Below are 27,915 nucleotides of genomic sequence, written 5' to 3' on the forward strand. Positions count from 1 at the left end.
AGAGCTAGTATTATAAATAAAAAAATAGTCTAGAACTATATTTAAAGAGTTTAATTTAAAACTTAAAAGAAGAACTCACCTGAGCATCCTTTGTTGGTAATGCATTGAATGACTCGAGGAGAAAGGCTCTATTCTCTTCTTTGACTGTTTGAAAGCATTTAAGTCTTATACATTTACAGTCAAGGCCAGTTACATGAAATGACAACCTCTGTTTCTTTGCTATGTCTTTCTTACTGCCATTTTTCTTTCTCTTTTTTGGCTTGTCTGTAACAATAGGTGTAGCATCGTAGTCAGCCATTTTGTTTTAGTATAGATTCTTTGTGTACTGGTTACTCAAATGAGCTTGTGTAATGGAACTCAAATGAGCTTAATAAAAACACCCTATTTTGATCCTTATGAATTTAAAATCAAAAAAGATTTAAATTTACTTTCTATATTACACTTAAACATAAGAAGCATGCGGCAAAATTTTGAAAAGTTTAAAGAATTTCTATCTATTATAAATTACACGTTCGACGTCATATCTCTGTCAGAGACTTGGCATGATTCAGAATGTCCTCTAGAGTTGAATTCTAATTATAGTTTGGCAAATTAAAAACTAATTAGCCAACCACGAGGAAGCAATAAAAAAGGCGGAGGCATAGGTGTTTACGTGCTCAAAAAGTATTAATTTAAAATAAAAAAGCCATTAAGTGTAGCAAATAATAATTATGAAATAATTAAATATATGAAGATCACAATGGAAATCAAAACGGCAGAGTCACATATAACGTTATTATATGGACCCTGCCTTTTCTTTCCTTCCCAGTAGGCACAGCGACGTGACAAAAACGTGAATTTCACGTTATTTTGGCACGTGACAATTAGGCGACTTTTTGGTCCCCATGAAATGACCAATTCACGTGATTTATGGACGTGTTTTTCACGTTACTTTTGGCACGTGATATTTAGGTGACTTTTTGGTCCTCATGAAATGACCAATTCACGTGATTTATGGACGTGTTTTTCACGTTACTTTTGGCACGTGATATTTAGGTGACTTTTTGGTCCCCATAAACTGTCCAAAAGACGTGCTTTTTACGTTAATTTTGGCACGTAATATTTAAGCAATAATTATGCTTTATAATTACAATTATAAGTGTTTGGATTCGTGTAAAGAAAAGAAACTCATCGTCGAGGAAATATTTAATACGTATTAAAATACATGGTTTTATTAGTCAGTATATTAGTTCTTGACATAAAAATTTTTAATTTGTAATAAAAGCTGCACTTTTGTTAAAATATCCTCCTTATATCCAATAAGTAATAAGTACGAAGTCGTAGATCTGCAACTTACGAAGAGCACGCTTCAAACTTATATATCTATTCTCCCATAAAAGCACGCTTCAAACATAATCTAACGAATCAGTCGATATTTTCTTCTATAAGAGCACGCATCAAACTTTATCTAATGAATCAGATTTAGCTGAAAAGAAACGAATAAAATCTTAAATAATAATATGATTATTTAATAATTATCTTAAATCACAAACTTTTAAAACAAATCTTACTTTGAGAGTTGCTAACTACTTTTGGCAACAAGATTTTCTAGTGTGTTATTTGTTTTCTTTTATCTAAATCATTAAATAATTTTAAGAAAACAATACTACATACAGTGTAAAAAAATAAAAGTCATTTGCCTTCTAATTTTATACTCTGATTGCTAAAAAAGTAAATAAGTATTTAATAAAAAAAGATGTAACAAAAAAGTCGACAGATGATTAAAAAAAAAAGAAGTACATAATAAAAAATACAAGTTTAAAAAAATATTTTTTATCTATATATATCTATATCTAATATCTATCTATAGATTTATCTATATCTATATCTATATAAAGTTAATAACTGATAGGCGTGATTAGAAAAAGACCTGTACTTACCTTATGTGATAACATCTGTGTACTGTGATAACATGATAACTTGTTTTCTTCGTTTTCCATCTTCTTATATTTGCATCTGTTTCTGCATTAACTTGTTCATACATTAACTCACTAGATGCAAAGGTGACAGCCCACAAAGTTGCTTTAAATGAGTAATCTACAAAGTTTTGAACAGCATTAAATGTCATTTTAGAATGCACACAAAAATTAAAACAATTTATATAAATGTAATAGTTATCACATAACCACAAAGCATTATAGTGGGGATTTTATATCATGATTTTCCTTATTCATGGTCAGATTTTCACCTTGAGGCCCCTTTTGCTGTGGAAACATTCACCACGGCTAAGGAGCCTCATCTACCCCTAATTATATATAATATATTAAGTATAAAACTAAAAATATGTATAATAAAGTATTGTCAAATTAGGTCACCAATAAATACAGAGTGCTGAAAATTCAACTCAGAATCAAGTTGCATTCTCCAACAAGATATAAATTAAATCAAATTCTTACTACAGAGTGCGATCACAAAAGAAGACAAAGAGAGGGAAAAGTGAAATTTAAAGTCAAACTTTAAAAGTTAAAAGGTTATTGGGTCTTACTACAGAATGATATTCCTAGGCAATAACATAACAATACCATTGGGTCTTCCTAGTCAATAATATTTTATGCAGAACTTATCATTTGTCATGTAGCCTAATAAATTTAATATTAAATAAGTTATAATAACATATTTATTATCAAATTAATTACATTGACAAATTTGACAGTCTAAAATAATATACAATATGGTAGAAAAAAAAGTATACCTCGTAGTAGGGTTTGATCTTTTGCGTATTGCAATATGATAATTATCTGCCATAACGTTACACAATTTTGAACTAAGCTTTATAATATATTTATTAAACCTAAATTGATAAAACTTAGTTATAAGATAATATGTTTGGATAAAATATTATATATGTGACATTTTATTTTTGTCAAAAATGCATTGCGAAGTTATAAGATATCTTACGCCCTACTTTTTAAATTAATTATTATAAAATTACAATGCAAAATAATTACATTATTGTAAAAGTAAAATAAAAAGTAATTACAATAATGAATATATAAACTACATATTTCATGTAATCATTATATTTAAAATATCCTGAAAAAATTTACGGAAAATATCCTGAAAAAATTCAGAATATTTCCCCCCTCATTTTTCCCATAATTTTGCATTCAGCCAAGTTGTTTCTCAATTTTTAAAAACTTTTCTTAATTTTTGTATGAATGATGACTAAAACAACATTAAAACAAATAGATGAATAATATATACTTGTTATATGTTGTAATATAAGTTGTATGTATGGAACTTGTAATATAAGTTGTATGTATGGAAAACTTTTCGGATATTTGGAAAAAGATAAATTTCAGAAAAATATCTGGTATTCCGGGAATATCCCGAATAAGATAATCCCTGCAACTAAATTATAAAAAAATAGTAAATAAAGAATATCTTTCCAAGTTTCTAATCACAGGTTTTTATTATGAATAAAAAAAAATAAAAAAGTAAAGAATAAAAAAGTTCCAAAATACACAATATTTTGGCAACATAACATTCACGTTTTAATCAAGTAAAATTGTCACCTGGACAAGGTCACCTAAAATATACATGATTAAAACATGAAGAAGGAAACGGGGTAAGAGCAGGCATCAAACTTTATCTAATGAATAACTCAATATTTTCTCCAATAATAGCTCACAACACCAAATTTAGCTCAAAAGAAACAAATAAAAACTTAAATAATAATATTAATATTAAATAATCATCTTAAATCACAAATTTTCAAGACAAATCTTACATGGTGAGTCACCAACTGTTTTGCAACAAGATTTTCTGGTGCTGCTATTTCTTTGATCTAAATCATTAAACAATTTTTAAAAAAGCAATGCTATACTTGAGAGAAACTTGCTTTACATATTGGAAGGTCGTCAACATTGAAAGATAAGTAAAATGCAGTTTCAAATACAATAGCATCATAATAATCTTTTTGTGGGGAAAACATCGAACAAATCCGCGTTAATAACCTGTTTTATATTGTACATAATAACAATAGTAATAAAAGTCATATAATATATATAATAATAATTTCATATAACTCGAATATATATATATATTAATCATATAATATTCAAATAATATAAAAAAAAGAAATAAATAAGTATTAACCCTTTTTAACAAGTAAAGCACGAGATCAAGATGTCATATATTATAAAAAGATAAAGTATTTAATAATAATATATACATATATCAATAATAAATAACATAACACATTTATTTATTGATATTATCTTGGATAAATTCTTTAACCTTGTTGATAAAAACCAAATAAAGAAAGAAAACCTATTTTGGGTTTTTATCTAAACGACTCTTGAGTAATAATGCAGAAGTTCCAGAGACATTATTATTGCTCAAGAATCAAGAATAAGTTCTGCTAGAACTTATAATTTGTCCATGTAGCTTACTTAATTTGATATTAAATTCGTTATAACATAACTTATTTCGTACTAAATTAAGTAAGCAAAATGGACAAATTTGCCAGTCTTAAATATTATATCATAAAGTAGAAAAAAAGCATACCTTGTATTTGAGTTTAATCTTATTTGTGTGGCTAATAGGGACGGCAAATAGGGTACTAATTTATTTAACTTAATTTGATATAATTTAGATATTAGATATTACAACTTATATATATTGTTCTTTTTAGTTCTGTTTTAAATGCATTGCGTTAAAAGATATTATATAGACCAATTTTTTTTTTTTTAATTATGATAATACTACAATAAAAATTAATTATATTATCATAGAAGTAAATAATTATAACTAATATAATGAATACAAAAACTATACTATAAAAAAATAATTAATATAATAAAAAATATTATTTCACATTTCTTATCCCAGTTTTTTTTTTTAAATAAAAAAAGTTCCGAAAGACGAGATATTTTGGCACGTAACTTTCACGTGACTTTCACGTAAAATAGTAACCTGGACGAAGTCACCTAAAATACACGTGATTGAAACGTGAATAAAACGTTGCGTGCCTACTGGGAGCCCCCATGGAATAAGCCCTCTTTATATTCATCACAGTAAGCAGGCAATCAACCAGTACACTTATAAACAGACTAGAAAAAACTTTACTTCCTCTAGTATCAGAATATTATAAAAAAGACAATGAGTTTATCTTCTGGCCTGATCTAGCTCGATCGCATTACGCAAAGTTGGTCATCCACTTTTTAAAATTGAAAAAAATCAAAGTTGTACCCAAAGATATAAACCCAGCTAACGTTCCAGAAACAAGACCAATTGAAAACTTTTGGGGTGATTTAAAACGGCTAGTGTACGAGAATAATTGGAGAGCTGAAAATTTGAAAGAGCTTGAAGTAAGAATAGATATTGTTATTCAAAGATGAATAAAGAAATTTTCCTTACTCAAATAAAAGATCTTTCAAAAAAAACTTTATAATATTGCTAAATATGGTATTTGAAATAATTATTTTAATATATTTATAAACTACGTTTACTAACATATTAACAGTTGAAATATTAAATAAAACTTATTAGTTCTTAAAATATTAATTTTTAAATTTTGTCCCAAATTTTATTTATGAGGTGTTATATTTAAAAAAATACTACTACTTTTTTTTTATTCTATTATAGTTATATACAGTATAAGTATTTAAATTTAACAGTTCAATTTATCAAAAAAAAAAAAAACGGTTGCTGTTGACCTTTGTTATTTAACGCTAAGTTTTAGAAGTTTTTGTTTTGGTTATTTTTCAGACCTTGGCGAATATAAATTACAATAGTTCTTAAAGAAAATATTTGAAAGTGTAACACCATGGTTTCTGTTCATATTTAATTTATAGGATTCTGATACAGGCATCATTAGATTGCACAAAGAAAACATGCATGTATTATCAGCTACTTCACGAAACATAATATAGCAATATTTATCCATTGACAAACTAAATCACCAGGTATAGTTAATCCTCCACAACTAATTTCCTCAGTAAAATCTCTAAATATGTACATCTACATAAAGGCTATGAACATTAACAATTCTCCAAAATTCAGTTATTATTGAAAGAAGAGAAATAGTATCATCAACATCTTTTTACTCTGGGTGACATTTTCTTCGCAAAATACTTTCAGACAAGTTGAAACTTTTTGCCTTTTAATTGGTTTTGGGAACACATCAACATCTGTAAGTTTAGACATTTTAATTATTTGATTTAATTTTAATTCATGCAATGCTACAATATGAGACAATTTTGCAACTTTTTTTTCTTCATTAACAAAAAATTTAAGTTCCCGTGACTTTTCAGTGATCCAATTATTGCGAATGTTTTTTAAAATGTGCACAAAATCATACTGAAGATATATATTATCTTTTGTTCGCCAAGGTTCGCCATCTGTCTCAAATTTCTTGAAAAATGCTTGATTTACCCTGTTACAATCACAAACTATAGAAATAACATGACCACCAGCTGCTTTTATCGCAGATAAAAGAAAAGTTGTTTGTTCAAAAAGAAAATTTGAATCACGCACAGGAAAAGGCACAGGAATGTCACGCACAGGAAACATTTACATAAAAATTTGGGTCCACCAAACAAAGTTATAACCATAAAACTTAAAACAGTATTTGCAAGAACATTTGGATTATTTACTGCTTTTCCAAAAACTGTTTTTCCATGGTACTGCAACATGTTAGTCTTGTTAATGTTGTAATGCTAGGAAGTTCAAAGTCTTCTCGAAGACGATTATATGTAGTACGTCAAATTGCAAAGTACTCAAAGCTCTAATCATTGTTTCAACAGAGTACTTTTTATCTGGAACAAGTTTATCGCTCATTGAAAATTTTTTTTTTTTCATTTTTTTTTTATTTATTTATTTCGCCGTTTAATAACTTTTACAATTTACAAGGTTTATAAATAAATAAAAAAAACTGGCGGGGCAAGTAGAAGACAATATTTTGTCTTATCACCGAGCCCCAATCGTATTTACAATAGCCGGATAATATATTTATACTTTACAAACTATTTATTAAAAATTATAAATGTAAAAATAAATAACAATTAGTTTAAGAAATACTTCAAGAGCAATATTCATGTTAAGAGTAATATTCAAGTAAACAAGAAAAACTGAAAGAAAAGTAAAAAAGAAAAAGAAAAAATAAATTAATTAATTAAAGAGCACGTATTTTCAAGAGCCACGCTATATACGTATATTATACAAAGTATTTGTTGAAGAATTTGAAAATAAAATTTATAACAATTTGTAATAAAGTAATATTTAAATAAAGAACAAAAAATTCAAAATAAAAGAGTACTTAATTTAAAAAAACCGTTTTATGTATGTATATTTTTTAACCAATTTAATTAAAAGTAAAATAAATAACAACTCATTAATAGTTAAGAGGAAACACCATAACTGAAATAATGAAAAAACAAACAAACAAAAATTGATAAACTCTGAGGCATATTTTATATAATTGAATTTTAGTTTAAAAGAGGCATTTAAAATCGGATATATTAAAATCCATAAGTAATAACACCTGTTTCGATTCTTTTTTAAACTGATGTATACTAACTTTTTTCGTATTTGCAATATTAGGAAACTTTTTCCACAAATAGGGTCCACGATATTGAATTGAATATGTAATTTGTTTTGAATTATATTTAGGGACAATGTAGTTATTATTTGAAAATTTTGTCGGATATTTATGCTCTACTTTTTCAAAATAGGACTGAAATATTTTAGGAGATAGTCCCTTTTTGTTTCATACATAAACATTAAAATTTGATGTAAGTTTATTTTATAAATATTTAATGCGCCCAGTTTACGCAGAAGAGGCTCGCATGGTACAATTTTATCTGCTCCAAATAATATTCTGCAGGCATGTTTTTGTTTACTGTACAATTTTTTTAATTTTGTATGATTTGTACTTGCCCATGCAATATTACAATAAATCAAATGACAATGAATGAAAGAAAAATATAAACTTTTTAAAGATTTATTATTTAGAAATGGTTTAGCCCTATATATCATGGCAATATTTTTTGATAATTTTTTTCTCAATGCTTTTTATATGATCACTCCAAGTTAAATGTTCATCTAATATTACGCCCAAAAAGTTAACTGAAGTTTCTCTTTTAATGTTAGCTTTATTGATTATTAGATTTGGGAGTTTAATGGGAATATTTTCTAATTTATTTACTTTATGAAATAAAATAAATTTGGTTTTATCCACATTTAGAGACAGTTTATTACTTATAAACCATTCATTAACCTTACCCAACTCTTAGTTAGCTGTTTCAAAAAGTGTTTTAATATCTCTGTGGGAATAAAAAAGATTGGAGTCATCTGCAAAAGAATACAGTTTAAGAAGTGTGTTGCTAAGTTTAAACCATTTATATATATTAAGAATAATAAGGGTCCTAAAATAGAGCCCTGGGGGACACCACAAGTTACAGCATATGGAATTGTTTGTTTTTGTGCATATTGGATGAATTGCATTCTATTGGTCAAATAGCTTTTGAACCAAAGTAAGTTATTATTTTTTACTCCATAATATTCAAGTTTTTTTATTAGTATGTTATGGTTTACAGTATCAAAAGCCTTTGACAGATCAATGAAAACTCCTAATGTAAAGTAGTTAGTACTAAATGCGTTTGTTATTTGATTGACTATATCAATCACTGCAGAACATTTTTTCTTAAAACCAAACTGTTTTGAGTACAACATATTGTTTTCTGATAAATAATTAAATAGCCTGTTGTACATTATTCAAGCAATTTTGAGAAACACGGTAATATAGATATAGGTCTACAATTAGAAATAATAGAGTCATCGCCAGTCTTAAAAACCGGTGTGATTCGTGCAATTTTTAATTTTTCTGGGACAATACCTGTTTTAAAAGAAAGATTAAAAATGTGAAACAAAAGAGGTTCGATTATATGATAAACAGATTTTACAACATTACCGTTAATTTTATCAAATCCAGCACTTTTGTTATTTTTAAGATTATAAAAGGCGGTTCGCAATTCAATTAATTTAAGATTAGGTTCATCCATAACTTTATCGTAATTTTTTAAATAAGACTCAAATGAAGTTGAATTCAGAGGAATTTTTGATGCCAAATTTGGACCAGCATTAATAAAAAAATTGTTTATTTTTTCAGCAATAATTGATTTATCATAAATATTTTTTTCATCAACTGTTATTTTTTTTGGCAGAGTGTTTCTCGTATAATTATTTTTGCCAATTACTTCTTTAATTACATTCCAAGTTTTTTTGGTGTTTCCGCTTGCTTTGTCTAATAGTTTTTTTGAGGATTTTAGTAACCCATTAGACATCCATGGAGTCCTAACTGTTTTTCTGTTCACAATAATTTGTTTTTCAGGAAACGCTGTTTCATATTGCTTGCAGAATTGACTTAGAAATAGATCATATGAGTTGTTAGCATCGTTTGATTGCAATACCAGATTCCAATCAACATTGTTTCTTAAAAGGTTTTGAAACTGTTTTACAGAGTTTTCATTGATCTGTCGCCTAAATATGGTAGTTTTAGAAGGAATGTTGTTATTTATTATGTTATTAGTAACTAAGAATGTTGGGAAATAATCTGATAAGTCAGTTTTGATTATACCTGTGTTAAGACGGTTATTATGAAAGTTATTAGTTATTATATAAACAAGAAGTGTAGAAGAGTTGTTAGTCACTCTAGTTGGCTTGTTTATTGTGGGAATTAAGTTATTTTAAAGAAGAGTGTTTATAAAATTTTTTACATTATTATTTGAAGCATGTTTTTTTAAGTCAATGTTTAGATCACCAGCCAAAAAAACATGATCTCGCGTTTTATTGATAGCTGTTATAAATGGTTTCAGATGAGTTTTATATTTTTTAAAATTACCTGATGGTGGTCTATATGTCGCATTTACAATAATGTTTTTGTGTTTTTATTTTTTAATTCACACAGAGATCATGACGTAAACTATAATTAATTGAGTTTTGGATAAAAATACTTACGCCCCCACCAATACCAAAATTACGTGGTTGGTGAACTGATGTGTAATTAATTAGTTCAAATTCCGAATTTGTTTCACCACACTTACCCCAAGTTTCCGTAAGACAAATAATTTTAAAGTCATGTTTTAATTCATCCAACAAAAACTTAAAGTTTTCAAAATTTTTTTTTAAACTTCGAACATTAATGTTTAAAATTGAAAAAAAAACTTCCTTTTTTTGTAGATATTGGAAAGATTCAAAAACCGTATAGTATTGACTTTTAAATATTTGTTGATTAAAATTATCAGAGTCATCTTCGTCCTTGAGAATGATATTTTCATCAAAAAATTTAATTATTAAGTTTTCTTCCATTTTTTGTTTATTTGTTTTTGTTTAAAAAAAAATAAAAAAATAAAATAATAGTAATAGAAAATAAAAAGGATTTGTATAAACACAAAATTGCAAATAAAACAATAAAACTTAACTCTTGCTTTCTTGGCACGGTTTTTTTGATACCCAATTGCGCACAATTAGCTTATCATACGATATATATGCAAATTTTCCCAGCTGCCTTTCAGTTTTCATTCTTTCTCTCAATTCTTTTCTTATTACATTTGTTTCGTAACAAAAATCTTCATTAATGAAAATACTTTCACCCTTTAATTTGAAAGAATTTTTTAAAACTTCCACTTTATCTTTGTAATCTAAAAGTTTTATCATGATTGTACGTTGTTTTTTTGCATCTTTACGTCCGCAGCGATGCGCTCGTTTAATTTTAACATTTTTGACCCCTAAAGTCTGTTCAAACAGTTTGATCACTTTTGTTTCACTTTCCGTCCATGTTTCATTTTCGTTTTCTTTCAGTCCATTAATCCTGAGATTATTTCTTTGTGACCGATCTTCAATTTCTCTTAGTTTATTTTTAAGGTTGGTAAACTCTATATTTTTGTGTGCTATATTTTTAGAAACTTTTTCTTTCTCGATAGATTCAATATTATTTTTAATCTTTTTTTCAATGAGTTCTTCGTGAAAATTTAAGCTTTCTTTTATATCAAATACATCCTTTTCGAGTCTTTTAATTTTTTCCATACTGTCAATAATATTTAATTCTGTTTTTTGTTGTCTGTCACTCGTTATCTTTACATTTGCACTAATGACTTTAAGAACGTTTTCTTCTTGTTGTTTTATTAGTAACTCTTAGACACTAGATAATCGGTATCGTATAAGTCGATACCGAGAAGAATGGTCTCGTATCGCGTGGTATCGCTTATATACTAATGTCGATACAATCAGTATCGGTTCGATACCACTCGATACCGAGAAGGAAGGTCTCGTATCGTGTGGTATCGCTTATGTTCCAATGTCGATACTATCAGTATCGCTTTCGATACCAAACGATACCGATAATGAAAAGAATCGTAAAGTATCGCATAGTCTCGAATCGAGACTCTCAATAAAACAAAAAATTAAAATGTAACTTATTGAATTTTTTATTAACAAAATACAAGTACAATTTTTAGAGATTTAATTATTGTTTTTTAATAATCTACAATACTTTGGCTATTGTCCATTCGTTGTTTTTTTCTTTGCCGTACTTTCGTTGGTATTTTAGGATTTTCTTCTATTAATATTGGCAAAGATAAGTCTGATTCATGTCCTATATCACTTTCATTTTCTTGTTCGATTGGCCATTTTTTAATGCAACTTTCAAGAGCCGAATAGTTCTGCATTATAAATACAAGCTTATCTGCTTTGTCACTATCGAGATTGTATCTACGATCAGTGATGACAAGGCCTGAAGCAGAAAATGCTCTTTCAGATGATGCAGAGGTTGGTGGAGTTGCCAACCAAGATCTTGCAACACCCGAAAGGATAGGAAGTTCCGCTGCATGCTGCTTCCACCATGCTAAGGTGTCAGTTTTTCCTGCATTTTTGGATCTTATTGTTTTTTGGTATTTTTCCATTTCAAGTTTAATAGGAGGGTTTTCGTGTATATGATGTGAATTAGTATCTTCCTTATACTTTGATAAAATAATATTGTACTCATTTTCCTCCCAACCTTGTGCATTATCAGGAACGGAATCGTTACTACCGTTGTTACTACTGGAGCTTGAGACAGACAATGAAGAATTCTCAAAGTATTCTTTGGTTGTGGGATGGTTTTCAACCAGTTTTTGAATATTTTTATCGTCAACATCAAGAAGATGTCCACGAAAAAATGGATGAAGGTAATGTCCTAGTGCAAATGCGGGTAATTTACGGCCTTTGTCTGGGAATCTCTTATTTAGTTCTGATAATAAATCCTCCAAAAATTTTTCTACTTATTTGTTGTTTCCATGAGTAACATAATTATTTTTTTCTTTCTCGATGAAGTTGATGAGTGCTGTTACTTTCCACAGTGACATGTCAATTCGGATCTCTGTGTCAGAAGATAAAAAAACTGATAATTCTTTGACAGATTTAAGCACTGGAACAATAGCTTCAAAGAGTAAGAACTGTTCATCTGTAGGTACGGTTTTCTTCCAATAATCACCTTCTGTATCGCGTAAGTATATGAGTGGAACCTTCAGTCGAAGCATGACGTGCAGCATATCGTAATGGCTGTTCCATCTTGTGGTTACTGTGGAGGGTATTTTGAGATAACTCACATCTAACCTAGAACAAGCATCTTTCAACGAAGCACTGAAGGCTGTAGATTTGTGAAGCCTGGTAGTAAGTGAGCTGGCTTTAAGAAAAGCATCTTTCAGTTCCGGAGTACCCTCAACTGTTCTTTGAAGTGCAGTGTTGAGTTTGTGATCACTGCATGTAACAGAACCTTCTTCTTTAGTTATTAAAGACACACTGTTGTTTAGAGCACATGCCATATTTGATGCCTGATCAATAACACACAGTTTATTAGGTACTTTTTTTAATGATTCAGGGTATGAGATTGTGTTATCAAGTGCTTTTGCAATGTTGATACCAGTGTGTCGCTCTTTAAATAGGCACACTTCTAATGTAAATTTCTTTAGGACAAAGTCTGGCGAGATATAATGTAATGTCACGGACATGTATGAATCATTTGCCCTTGATGTCCAGTGGTCGGGGGTTATGGCAACCTGATTAAGATCTATGAGCTCTTTTTCCATAACTTCATGCATTACTACCTTCAGTGTATGGTAAAGCTGAGGGAGTTTATTTTTTGAGAAAGTCGTTGAATGTTTTATTGTGGCATTTGGTAATATTTTGTTCATAAACCTCTTAAAATTTTCAGAATCAGCAAAACTGAACGGCAAGCACTCAGTAGCAATCAAAGTAATGATGTCATGATCAACTACTAATTGACGCCGATCTTGAAGTGGCCACTTTTTTGTAATCGCTTTTTTCGGGAGAGTGAGAGTTTTGAAGGCTTCATCTTTTGCGGATCCAGAAGCACCTGCCTCGATTACGTTTAGTTCTTCATCAACTTGTGATCTCCTCTCGTCTTCTTTTTTTTGAAGTTTGATGAACAACTTCCCATGTTGTGTTTGAATATGCTTTCGCAAGCCAGTAGTATTTGCTTGCTTTGTTGCAAGCTTATTTCCACAAGTTTCACACAGAGCAGATTCTCCTGAAAATGTAAAATACAGTTTAATAACAAATAAAATGATTTAACTTTTTTATTATTATTTTATTTTATTTTTATTAAAAACAACAGAGCCGGGACGCTTCGAACTCACTTGTGGCCTGAGGCAAAATTAAGTTTTGGGGGTATTTACTGTAAACTTTACCTCTAAAAAATGTCAAAAGAGTTAAATAATTTCAAAAATATTATTACCAAAAAAAGACCCTTTAATAGGTGTGAACTTAATTTATTTTTTTTACAATTAGTTACTAGGTATCTTTAAATGAAACAAAAACAAATTCAGAGTGGGCAGGCATACAACCTGGCCATCAATTTAGCACACTGTGCTTTGCGATTTATGAATTATTGCTCCACCAATTAAATTAATTTTTTTTCAAATCTTAATAGTTAATAAACAATAACAGTTATAACGTAAAAGTGTAAAAAAAACCTGCATTTTTAGTTAAAAAAAAATTAAAAATCTTAAATTCTCATGAAAGACTTGAACCCAGAACTCCGCGCGTACATGCCATAACTTTATCCGCTTGGCCACGCAAACGAACGAGAATGAAAGTTAAGTTATTATATCTAGCAATAGTTCTGCCAGTAATTAATTTTAGAATTATTTCCCGAAATTGTCGGCAATTACCTTTTGAGATAAAGTATTTTGAGATAAAAAATACTTAGTAAGTAGTGCTTACCTATATTTTTCTTGAAATAATCCCAGATTAAAGATGTTGTAAAAGGCATAACGAGTGAAGATTAGTTTTCTTTAATAACTAAAGTATACTTATGTTTAATTGTTTAAAACTAAAGTTTAGTTGTTGAATGTTGAACACAGAACAAAGCGAGAATTACGATACCACGAGAGATTTAATTAAAGTAACTATACCAGAAGAGAATTTAAAATATGAATGCGATATTACACAATTAATTAAATTAAAATAACTGTAGTGACTGTTACGAAATCAATTCCCTTTGAACAATCATTTCTAATAAGCGTTTAGAATAATTATTAACGATTGCATCACAAGCAATTCCCTTTGGAGAATTATATGAAAAACTCTAATTAATGATAGTTACAAAACTAATTCCCTTTGAACAACCATTTCTAATACTCGTTTAGAATAATCACTAACCATTGCATCACAAGCAATTTTCTTTGAAGAATTATATGAAAAACATTCTTTAATGATTGCAAAATTATTCCCTTGGAGATTATATCCGCACAGAAAATTTTCGCTTGAATGGAATAAAAATTCGATAGAGTTGGAATAACGACATGGAAAATTACACATTGCAGGGGCTGATCCAGGTCATTGTTCTAAGGGGGTAGTCGGACCAAAAATATTATAAAAAATAAGGTTTGCGTTTTTTCAAAATAAAACAACAGTTTCATTTGATATTTAGAATGATTTTAGAAAGGTTATAAGATAGTTAGTAATAATAAATATATTGAATGGTTATATAAATTTTTTTTAATTTTTTCTTATTTTTTTAATTTTATCAATAATATTTTGAAGTTTGGCTTTTCTTAGGTAGGGGAAGGGGGTAGTTACCCCGAATACCACCCCCCCTCCCTTACCTTTTTGTCCGCCTTTACACACTGTTTAACATAATTTAATAATTTGTAAAAATTGTATATAAAGATAAATGTTGAAAAAATCTTTTCTTTCCTTTTAATCACGGTAGAAAAAGTTGTAATAAGGATAACAGATAAGAAATTAAAATACAGAAGTGGTACCACACAATTAGTAAAACTAAAACAAAGATACCAGATGAGAAATTAAATGATAAACATGATGTCATACAACCAGGTTAGAGAGATTTTTTTAAATAATAAATAAGCCATATATATATTTCATTAATTATACGAATTTACTATTTCAAATTACAAATCGTTTATAAAAATAACATGGAAGTTCTCATGATGACCCGAGTTGCAATGCCAAATGATACTATCGGTACCAAACAATACCAACATAACCGATAACTTTTGATATTAGTATCGATATCGATACCGTAAGGTATCGCACCGAGACCAAGCGATACCAACATAACCGATACTTTCGATACCAGTATCGCGTGATCTCGATATCGATACTGTATGGTATCGCAGCGATACCAAACGATACCAACATAACCGATACTTTCGATACCGGTATGCGTGATCTCGAAGTCGATACTGTAAAGTATCGCATCGAGACCAAACAATACCAAACAGTACCAACATTAACGATACTTTCGATACCAGTATCGCGTGATTTCGATACCGATACTGTATGGTATCGCACCGATACCAGACGAGAAATCGAGACTCGAGACCGATTATCTAGTGTCTAGTAACTCTATGTCTTTCTTGTACTCAGCGAACATTTCTCTAAACATATTTCTTATTTCGCTAATTGTAACTGCCATATTTAACAATTAAATTGATAACAAATGTTAACTTTTAAAAATTTTTTTTAAATTTGTAAAAAAAAAAAAAAAAAAATTCTTTGCAATAAAACACGTCTGTTCGCCACAACATTGAACGATGATTTTGCTGTTGCAAATGATGAAGTTGCTGTTGAATAATTTTTTTTACTGCTTATCTCATATGAATTTAAAAATGCTTCTTCAATTTGCGACCATCTATTCAATAAGGTAATTCTGTTCTGTGAGAGTGTTTTTATTAAGCATTTGACTCCAAAGTGAAAAGAATCATACTGAAAATTATTATTGATTTTTAGAACAAACAATGGAACACCTGTGTCATGAACAAACTCTAACGATTGAATCAAAACTTGATTTTCTGTTTTAGTATTAAATATAATTTAATACTAAAACAGAAAATTTATAGTTTTCTATGTTTGTTTTCAGACCATTAAAAGATTTTATAACATCTTTTAAATTAAAAGCAGACAACTCGTCAGGTTGAACATTTCTAGTTTTGCATGTGATCTTGAAGTTATTCTGGGACAACCAGATGGTTTAGGTATTAAACTTGGTTTTACACACTTTTTTTTTATTTATTTATTTTTTTTTTTTTAGGTGCCCCAAGAAGTCCTAACGGTCTTGTCACAGAGCACCGCGGAAGTGCATTTAACCAGGAAGTTCACGCCTCCTTCCTTACCGTGACGCGAAAATATGTCCAGAGCTCGTTTCGAACCTGGATCTCCTGCTTATAAAGCAAGCGTTCTAACCACTGCGCCACGGCCGCACACTTAAACACAGATGGAGGATCACATGGTCTTTCTTTGCCATAATCTTTTGTCGAAATATATCCAACAGGCCAGTGCCTTTCACAAACAACGGTGTCTTTCTTTTCTGGTATGTTGTCACTTGGTATAACAGCCAACCACTTTTTTCTTTCTTCTGGTGTTTGAGGAAGACAAAAAGTTTTTTCTTTAGAACTTTTATCATAATTGCCGTTGCAATTCGTGACACAGCATTTACGACCCATGTTTATTACAAAGTAAACTAAAAATTTAAAAATTGACTTAATAATTTAGCAAGCACTTCGACTATATGTTACAGAATGAATATAGGAAATACAAAATGTTCGCCTCCAGTTTATGACATCATCCGCAATAGGCCTGACATCATCCGTGAATAGGCCTGTTATAAAGTATGCCATGCCACTGGTAAATTTTTTTAAAAAAATTCCTATTTATTTTGGAGGTATTGGGTCTCAAATATTGGCCCATTTTGAGAAAATTTTGCGCATGGAGTGCAATTGCTCTTTGAGGAGCAGTTTTAGCAACATGAATAAGATAGAAATATTTATTTTTAATTTTTTGCTAATTTGGGGAGATTTCTACAGTAAAAATTTAACATGGTTACATTCTTGGTTGTCTAGAAATCATGGTCCGAAACCACAAAATTTTTGAAATTTTACATTAACTTTGAGCTCTTATATCTCTTAAGGCCAATACTTGCACGTAGTTTTCTTAGGTGTTTTTGAAAGACACTAAGGCATACATTGATTTTATGGAACAAAAATAATGTCCATACAAGGACCTGGGAAGGAGTAACCTGCAAAAAATCACTTTTTGCGTTCAACGCGCTTTGATAGGTTACCCATAACTAGCGTGACCTTAGGTCTGCCATAAACAGTATAAGTTATTTAGTTTCCTTAAACATGCATCTTCCAATATAGAAATAAATTCCAATAGAAATTCCAATAAAGATTCCAATAGAAAAAATTCATGTGCTTGGATGATAAAAATCCTACAGAAGTCCTAGAAGTAGCTTTATTTTATCAATTTTTTAACTAAAAATACCCTAGCAACGGTATAGATATGCTTAGTAACGGCCACTTTACAGCCTTAATAATTAGTACTGGAATTAAAAATTTTAATTTATTACTTATTTATAACGGAACTGTACAAGAGCACTTGAAAAAATACATATAGCACCTAAAATAAATACAAATAAAAATTATATATAAATAAATTGCGATTGCGGTTCTGTAGTAAACGGACGTGCTTTTGCTACGAAAGAAACAAAACAATAAAATTGATATTTCAAGTTTTATTTATTTATTTTTCAAATCTGGTCAATAATGATTTTAAAACTTAACACTGAAGTCTCAATAAAATTAGTTCGTGAAATATTTCAAGAAATGTTCCAAAAACAACAAAAAGATATTTTAGCGTTAATAAGTGCAAATTTAAAACTGGCTAACGAATGCTTAAAGAAATTAATAAATTAAAGAATTCTTGTGAAGTTTTAAAAAAGGAAAACGAAAACCGAAATACCGATCTTAAAAAAACAAACAAGCAGATGATAAAGTATGAAAAAATACAAAAAGACATTGAAGAAAGTCTAACGTTCTATCAGGATTGCCATGATAAAAAAGTCAGCGATTTGGAAAAAAAATTGATAAATGATAAAAAAGTCAGTGATGCGGAAAAAAAAATATGGTCGAATGCAACCATAGGGGAGAATGAAAAAAATAGATTTAGACAACTAGAAGATCGTCAAAGGAGAAACAATCTTCGAATCGAAGGAGTCAAAGAAAATGATAACGAAAACTGGGATAATACGGAAGTAAAAATAATAAACCTTCCTGAAAATAACCTCAATGTAAAAGATGTAATCACGGAAAGAGCGCACAGAACTGGTATTATCGATATTAAAACGCCTTGAACAATTGTAATTAAGTTACTAAATTATAAAGACAAAGGAAAGATTTTAAAAAACGCCAACAAACTAAAAGGTTCTGGAATTTATATTAACGAGGATTTTTCGCTAGAAACTACTATAATAAGAAAGAAACTTCTTGAAGAAAGCAAAACGCATAGGATAAACGGTAAATATTCTGTTGTTATATATGATAAGCTCATTGTTAAAGAATTTAGAAAAAAAAAATCATGTTAAATGATTTTTTTTTTTTTTTTAAATTTATATTGATTTATTTTTTTATTTAAAATGGCTGATAATATTGTTTTAGCAAACATAAATTTTAATTCACAGAAAAAGCCAATAATTTTAAACAACTATTCGGATCCCGATTATAATTTTTTTAACGATAGTCAAGTAATTAAAAATTACTAGCCCGATATACTATAACCCAAATTCAAAAAATATTGATAAAGGAATGGAAGATAATTCGTTTTCAATGCTTCACATTAGTATTAGAAGTATTCAAAAAAATTTTGAGTCATTGAAACAATTTTTACATAAAATTGACATTAGATTTCAGGTAATTTGTCTCAGCGAGACATGGTGTAACGATGTAAGCATTGAAAACAGTTCCAATTTTCAATTACCTAATTATAAAGTAATTCATCAAGTTAGAGCATCAAATAAGGAAGGTGGAGGTTTGTGTATATACATAAAAAATTCAATTTTATTCAAAAGGAAACCACAGTTAAGCTCAACCACTAATGATTATGAATCTTTATGTGTTGAAATTATTAATAAAACTTCAAGAAATATCGTCATCCATGCTTTATATAGACCGCCCTCAGGAAGTATTAAGGCATTTGAAAATCACATTAAAAGTATAATTAAAAATAAATCATCTTTAAATAAATCGGTTTATATTGTTGGTGACATTAATCTTAACATATTAGAATACGACAAAAATAAAAACATTAAGAACTTCTTTAACACAATTTTTCAAAATATTTATATTTCCCTAATCAATAAACCAACGCGAGTAACTACAGAAAGTGCAACATCTTTAGATCAAATTATTACAAATGATTTCGTAAATATTAAAATAAGGACAGGTATATTTAAATCTGACATTTCTGATCACTTCCCTATTTTTATTCTATCGCAAAAATGCATTGACTATGATGCTCTTAGTGATAGAAAAAAATTAATTACAACACGGTTAGTAAACGACGCTTCCATCAAAAATTTTCATAAACTTCTTACTGGTGTCAACTGAATTTCTTAATCTTTATAATAAAGCATTCCCGGAAGTTACTAAAGTTATCAAAACAAAAACACTTTTAAACCCCTGGATCACGAGGGGCATTCTTAAATCCTCAAAAAAAAAACAACGTTTATATAACAAGTTTCTTAAAAAAAAACTCTTAAAAATGAAACTAATTACAAAACCTATAAACGGCTATATGAATCAGTTTTAAAACGCTCAAAGAAACATTACTATTTGGAAAAATTATTTAAACACAAAAATGATTCGAAAAAAACATGGCAAATTATAAAGGAGGTAATCGGTAAAAAACGTTTATACGGTAATTTACTTCCTAAAAATCTTAAAGATTATAACAATTGTATTGTAAATAAATCCTTAGTGGCTGAAACACTTAATCAGTTTTTTGTAAATATAGGTCCTATTTCATAATCAAATATAGCAACTTCTAAAATACACTTTAAGTATCACTTAAGTAACCTCAAACAACATTAGTGTTATGTCTAATTCTAAACTTACGGAAAATGAATTATTAGACGCAGTCTCTTTGTTAAAGCCCAAAAAAAGTGTAGGTTTCGATTCTATAAGTAGTAATGTCGTTATTAAATCGATAAAATACATCACAATTCCATTATTACATATTTTTAATTTATCTTTAAAACATGGTGTTTTTCCAGAAAATCCAAATATTGCAAAAATCATTCCAATTTTAAAATCAGGCGATCCTTCTGAAGTTGCAAATTATCGCCCAATCTCAATTCTTAATTGTTTTTCTAAAATATTAGAGCAAGTTATGTATATTAGGCTTTATTCTTTTTTAAATGTAAATAATATTCTTTACCATAAACAATTTGGATTCAAATCTGGCCATTCCCCCGATCATGCAATCATTCACCTTGTTCAGGACATATTTAAATCGTTTGATGAAGGCAAGTATAACCTTAGTCTTTTTATCGATTTAAGTAAAGCTTTCGATACAGTCAATTATCAAATCCTTCTATCGAAACTCAAAAGTTATGGTATAAAAAATACTAACTTGTCCTGGTTCGAGAGTTATTTGACTAATAGGAAGTAGTATATAGTTTATGATGAAGGAAAAACTAATTATGAGACAATTACATGTGGTGTTCCTCAAGAATCAATTTTAGGGCCACTTCTATTTCTTGTTTATATAAACGATTTAAATAAATTTTCAAACATTTTAAATACAATTTTATTTGCAGATGATACCAGCTTGTTTTATTCCAATAAAGATATCAATATATTATTCCAAACATTAAACAAAGAACTAGACAAACTAACCCAATGGTTTAAATCAAACAAATTATCTTTAAATATTACTAAAACAAAATACACTTTATTCCATCGCCTACATAAAAAATCAGATATTCCCTTAGAACTTCTGGACCTTTTTATTGACAATCAATTAATAAAGAGAGAGCAATCAATAAAATTTTTAGGCGTGTTTCTAGACGACAATGTAACCTGGAGGGAACATATAGGTGTGGTTGAAGATAAAATATCAAAAAATTTAGGTATAATGTACAAAGCAAAGCAGTTATTGCATCAATCTTGTTTAAAAAATATTTACTTTTCTTTTATTCATTGCTACTTAAGTTATGCGAACATTGCTTGGTGTAGCACTAACGCGACGAAAATAAAAAAATTGCTTAGCAAACAAAAACAGGCTATAAGGATAATTTCAAACGTAGATCGCTTCTCACACACACAAACACTATTTAATGAACTCAATATCCTAAATGTATATAAACTAAACCTCTATCAAGTTCTTATTTTCATGTTCAAACTTGATAAAAATATATTACCAATCTTATTTTATTCAATTTTTGAAAAAATAAATCACATATACCCTACTAGATTTTCAAAATACAACTACATTCAATCAAAAACTTATTATTCCGCTACTAAATTCTCTATTGTAAACCGAGGACCAAAGTTGTGGAACATAATATTAAATTATGAAATGAAAACTAATTATTCTCTAAACCAATTCAAAACAAAACTTAAGCAATTACTTTTGTTAACTGAAAATGAATTAAATTTTTTCTAATAAAACTTCTTTATATTAGAAATCAATAATTAATAGTTAATTAACTTATTACTTTAGATTATTAATACATAATTAATCAATAATTGTACATATATTTTTATCATTTTAAATGATAATCTTCTTTTAGAGAAATTTTTTTTTTTTTTTGCGTTATTTATTAATCTTTTACTTTTATTTTATACTGTTTATTTGTTTTACTTAATTGGCAATGAAAAGTATTATAAATATAATTAAATAAGTTAAACTATAAAATGCTCTACCAATAAAATGTTTTTATATAAAATCATATCTTCTTATTTTTTAAACCAATTCTTAAATGTTATTTTTGTCATTTAATATTTTAATAAATTTTGTTTCTTTTATTTTACAAAGCAATTGTTATATCTTATTTTTTGAAAAACTATAAATTTTAAACGATATGCGATATATTTAAATTTTCTTTTATAATATATATCAGAGATATATACATTGAAACTATATTTTATTGTCAAACTATATTATGTCTAGTAATGACGCATTTTTTGGGGCTTAATGATAAGACTAAATTTGTCTTCTTCTAGCCCCGGTCATGCAATTATTTTTTTATAAGTTACGACTGTAAATTTTTTTTTATCGGCAAAAGTGTAAATTAAAAAAAATGTTCTATCTAATATAATATAATATATTTTATCAGGTAGAACATTGTATATATATATATATACATACATATATATATATATATATATATATATATATATATATTTATATATATATATATATATATATATATATATATATATATATATATATATATATTTATATATATATATTATATATTAGAACATTTTATTTATTACATTTGTAGATAAAACAAGATAATACTGCAGGAACGAAATGACTGCCTACACTTGGTGTAATATTTGTGTTAATGACTACTTGGTACATACCATGCTTTACTTGAGTTACATTACATAATTTTCTTTTTGCAGTTTTCAGTAGAAGAATTGAAATTTGTTAGTAAAAACTGCATTTGTTTTATTTTAGTCAATAAATAATAATCAATAAACAAAATATGTCAGAGAACGAAAATAAAGTCAGTCCTTATGAGAAATGCATATATTTTAATAAAGAGAAGACTTCTTGTGGTCCTTTTAAGCGTTGGAACAAAGATGGAATCTTTGAAAAAAAAAAGTTGAAAAAAAGATGAATTGACTGCTAACATAAGTAATCATTTACAAGCTCTAAAAGTATGAATAATATAGTAACATTATTTGCTTATTTATTAAAAGAAACAGAATTTCCTACTCCATAGGTGAAAAATCTAACATTACTGTTTTATAGCTACCACCGACAAACCAATGGAATGAAAAAACCCTGATTGAAAGCCGATTACAAGGTTATCTTTCATGATATGACTCATTATGTGTGTATCATTGTTTTTCTTTGGGTATTGCTGGAAGCAGCCAAACAGTTGTCAATACCCAAGACATGAATTTTAAATCGGTAAAAAAGCACCAAAAATTAGATCCATCTCTTTAAACACCTTTGCTTCTTATAATGAAAAGAACTCACCACTTCCTGTTGGAGCCGTATTTTGCTTCAGCCACTTTAAAAGTATTTCTACAGATAACAATATTGACATGTTAGAACCAGCTCCAACACCAATAAAGTCTTGCTTTCCTGCTGATGACATATATGTTCCAGATATAACAATCATTTCAAATGAAACTATTGAAGAATCAAAAAATGTAGCTAGCTCTTTTTGTGAAGCATTTGGAGCAAGTCCACTGTCCTTTCAGATAAAGCAAAAGCGAATAGAAAACTTAAACCCAGGAACAAAACAGATACTTAAAAAGAAACTTGAAAAATTTAAAATGCAGCTTGAGAAGATATTTGCTGAAGCAATTGCACCTGGAGAATCAGAGGCACTAGTTTTTCTAGTGTTACACAATGAGGATGAAGATGGTTCAACTCAACTGGTTCCAGAAGACTTTGTTGTATCAGTTAAGATGTTTCAAGAAAGTGATTCTTTAGGACAAACTCTTTTGCTTTCAGTTATTAACCATAACAAGTACACTAAAGAAACATTATTGAAAATCTTAAATTGCAAAAAATATCAAACTGAAAAAGCACGCAAGTTACAAAAAGAAACCAGAGGATTTTCCATACCAAAAAAGAAAAAGGTAAACATATGCCGAATTCCACAGGAAAAAAAAGAACATTTTTTAGAATTTATGTTTTGTCAAGGTTTGCTGCAAGATGGAGCTTATGGTGTAAATAAAATAAAGTTTGACAACGGAGAAGAACAAAAAGTGGCTAATGCCATTTTAATGATGAAGTTTAGCCATACAATCACATTTTATAAAGAAACTTGCCAAGAAACTAATTATCTCCCTACGTCAGATACTCCTTTATGGAGAATTCTTCGTGGAATAAAACCTTCTAAAAGGAAAGCTTTGGCTGGTCTTGATGATGTCATGGCAGCTGGCATGGATGGGTTTCAAACTTTGATTGCTATTTCTGAAAAGTGGAAGTATAAAAGTATTATTAAGTTCTTGAAAAAGGTAAAAGGTATCTGAAGAGTAATTATCCTTCCAAATGTAGTGAAAATACCACTTTGCATAGTCACTCTACTTCTTTTGCTCTTTGAGATATAGATCCAAACTTGAATCAACCCTCTATAACTGCTGACAATGAACTATGTATTGACTGTGCTAACCTCATTTCAGCAATCAAACAGGTTCTTGAGTTAGTTATAGAAAGTAAAGATGAAGATCTTCTACATGATTTAAATGTGGCTACAGAAAATGTTAAAGCCTATGTGAAGCATCAAATCTTTGATGCACAGCAAAAAATAGCCAAAATAATGGCTTTTGAACAACTTAATGAGGAAACTGGTTTTTGGCTGAAAGATTTTTGTCAGAAAAATTTGCCAGCTAAATTCCGTGAAAGTTAAAAGGATTATTTTGGAAAGAAAGGAATGACTCTACATGTTGATGTCTTCTTCTTCCATGAAAATAGTCAAATGAAAAAAAAAGTCTATTTCACTGCTGTCTATAGATGTAAGCAAAGCCTTGTTGATGTACTCTGTCTAGCTGATGTTTTTTTGGCCAAAGTTAGAAATGATTTTCCTTGTTTAAAAAACCTTTATGCTAAGTCAGATAACGCATCATCTTATCATGGCAACTTCTACTTAGAAGCCCTTTACAAAACAATTCTTTCTTAAAAGGTATGATTACAATGAGCCGTCACGTGGAAAAGATCAATGTGACAGAGAGTCAGCAGGAGCAAAAATGTGTCATAAGGAGTTTTATTGATGTTTGAAACAATTTGTTGACTGCAGAAGATATTTACGAGGCTCTTCATAATGGTAATGGAAGTCAAAATGCTGATGTCGCTGTAGTTACAATAGACTCCAAAGCTTCTACTTTATCAGGAACAAATCTGATTCCCAACATAAACAGTTATCACTCTTTTCAGTTTTTCTCTGATCACATTATAATTTGGAGATGCTTCCGAATTGGTAAAGGTAAAAAATGGAACTATACTAATGTGACATTTCATTCTTCAGTTCAAATTGTTAAGCCCTATAGTTTAACTTGAAAAAGTTATATTGCACCATCAGTTTTCAAAAAAAACGCGTTAATAGAAGTGTTAACACTCTTAAGTTTTGTACACAAATTGGTTGTGCTGAATCATTTTATGATACTGAATTATTACCAGAACACATGCTTTCAGAAAACCACACTTCTTGATCTGTGGCAAAATCTAAGGTAGACAGAGCAAGACTTTCCTATGTCAACAAAATGAACCTAAATTTGAGCCTTAATTCTTCTGATCGCCTGCTACTATCCCATTCTATCATTAAACAAGGGATTGAAAACTTTACAAACATCACTGGATGGGCATTACCAAAAAGAAAAGCAAAAAACATTGCTGATGCAGATGTTTATGGCTGGAGAAGAACGTGGGAAGAAAATGAATCCAGAGCAAGTCCAGCTGAGGAAAATGTTAAAGCCAAGTGAATATGTGACAACTTAACAAATTCGATCATTATTCTGTAGGCACGTAAATTAACTTGTATATTTACAATTACCCAAAGTATGTATGATAAAAAATGTAACTTTTTCTTTTCTTGGGACTTGAGATTATTAAGCAATTTCCTTTATCCTTCAAGTGTAATTATTTAGATGGAGTAAACAAAAAAGAACAGGAAGGTTGGTAACCACTTTTTGGTATCTTGCAATAATTCAAAATGTAAGAAGTTATAACACTATAATATTGTATTTTTGTGTATTAAGATCTATTACAATATTATTGGTTTATAAACCATATTAACTAATTTCAAGGAATATTTAGGAAGCAGCAATGATTAGACGTTACTTTATCTTTACCTCAACCATTCGGTCAATGATGATGATATTTATGTTTCTTGTATGTAATATTCTGCTGCACCCGGAGAGAACTGCTTCAAGTGGCCAACCAAAGAAAATATTCTCCAATATTCTTGAAGTTGTTTGTAAGATTGATGCACCAACACCAACTAATCAAAGAGGAGATTATTCACTCTCAAAAGACAATATTGACAACGTGGAAATTCAGATTGGCCATTAGTAAACTTCTTATATTTTTTTTGCAATTCTTAGAAACTGTTTTTCCCATCAATTTAACACGGAAAAAACGTTGATCTTGAAGTTTAATGGTTCTTTCTTTCATTGATAAAGTTTAAAAACTAGTTTTTATCAAGTACTCTGGTACAGTTCCGTTATAAAAAAGTATTAAATCAAATTTTTTAATTGCAGTACTAATTATTAAGGCTGTAAAGTAGCCGTTACTAAGCATATCTATACCGTTGCTAGGGTATTTTTTAGCTAAAAAATTGCCAAAATAAGGCTACTTCTAGGACTTCTGTTGGCTTTTTATCATTCGAGCACATGCATTTCTTTTCAGATATTGGAAGATGCACGTTTAAGGAAACTAAATAACTTATACTGTTCATGGCAGACCTAAGGCCACGCTTGTTATGGGTAATCTATCAAAGCGCGTTGAACGCAAAAAGTGATTTTCGGCAGATTGCTCCTTCCCAGGTGTATGTATGCACATGATTTTTGTTCTATAAAATCAATGTATGCCTTAATTTCTTTTAAAGACACCTAAAAAACTACGTGCAAGTATTGGCCTTAAGAGATATAAGAGCTCAAAGTTAGGGTAAAATTTCAAATTTTGTGGTTTCGGGCCATGATTTCTAGACAATCAAAAATGTAACCGTGTTGAATTTTTACTTTTATGGTTGGAATCTACCCAGATTAGCAAAAAAACTAAAAATAATTATTTCATATTCATGTTGTTAAAACTGCTCCTTAAAGTAGCAATTGCACTCCATGCGCAAAATTTTCTCAAAATGGGCCAGTTTTTAAGACACAATATCTCCGATATAAATAGGAATTTTCGAAAAAATTTTTACCACTGGCCTACTTTCATTGTCTTTTAAAAAATATCTGAAAATGAGGATAATTTGAAGACATCAATTCCAGACTTTGCCTAAATTTCTCAGACAATAGCTCTTAAGTAATCAATAACCTTCAAAACAGCTAATTAGTACTCGAATCTAAATGAATAAAATAGGGGAGGTGCCTACTAAGTTTTTACTTTCTTTTACCACCTGGAATCTAGGAGTGTATTTTCAATTTACGAAATTAAAATTTTAATAACATCAAGGAGTTGTTTCATTGGATGTTTTAAAATTTTTCTAAAATTACCTTGAAAAAAAGAAGTTTTAAAAAGAGTGGTTTTTCTGAGCTCTTATTATTTCGACACTGTTTCTTTAAGAGATACTTAAATTTGAGAATAGATGTGTTTTTATTCTGTACTTTTGTTTTTTATTTTGTAACAAGTTATTTAAATGTGATTTCAATTTATCAATAAATGTTT

General features: G+C 28.9%; 1 protein-coding gene and 1 long non-coding RNA gene across 7 annotated transcripts; both read right to left on the bottom strand.

Moving 5' to 3' along the window:
• Positions 1-1,173: 1,173 nt before the first annotated feature.
• LOC136075433 (uncharacterized) lies at positions 1,174-4,685 on the bottom strand. 6 transcript variants are annotated; one of them, XR_010635941.1, is made up of 6 exons: positions 4,549-4,685; positions 3,770-3,826; positions 2,732-2,830; positions 1,920-2,076; positions 1,551-1,613; positions 1,174-1,465 (listed from the first exon to the last, which is right to left on the bottom strand). It is a non-coding gene; the product is annotated as an uncharacterized LOC136075433 (long non-coding RNA). The 6 variants fall into 6 exon arrangements; XR_010635943.1 differs by lacking the exon at positions 3,770-3,826 and having other exon boundaries at positions 4,549-4,679; XR_010635940.1 differs by lacking the exon at positions 4,549-4,685 and having other exon boundaries at positions 3,770-4,068.
• A 5,773-nt stretch (positions 4,686-10,458) lies between these two features.
• LOC136074540 (uncharacterized) lies at positions 10,459-11,067 on the bottom strand. Its single transcript, XM_065786872.1, has one exon. It carries the CDS (start codon positions 11,065-11,067, stop codon positions 10,459-10,461), a length of 609 nt encoding a protein of 202 aa, XP_065642944.1.
• Positions 11,068-27,915: the final 16,848 nt, after the last annotated feature.

This window comes from Hydra vulgaris, chromosome 01 (assembly GCF_038396675.1).
Source record: "Hydra vulgaris chromosome 01, alternate assembly HydraT2T_AEP".
NCBI classification, from domain to species: Eukaryota; Metazoa; Cnidaria; class Hydrozoa; order Anthoathecata; family Hydridae; genus Hydra; species Hydra vulgaris.

Coding starts and splice junctions, on each gene's coding strand:
- LOC136074540 (XM_065786872.1), bottom strand. CDS start 11,067: ATGGAAAAAATTAAAAGACTCGAAAAGGATGTATTTGATATAAAAGAA.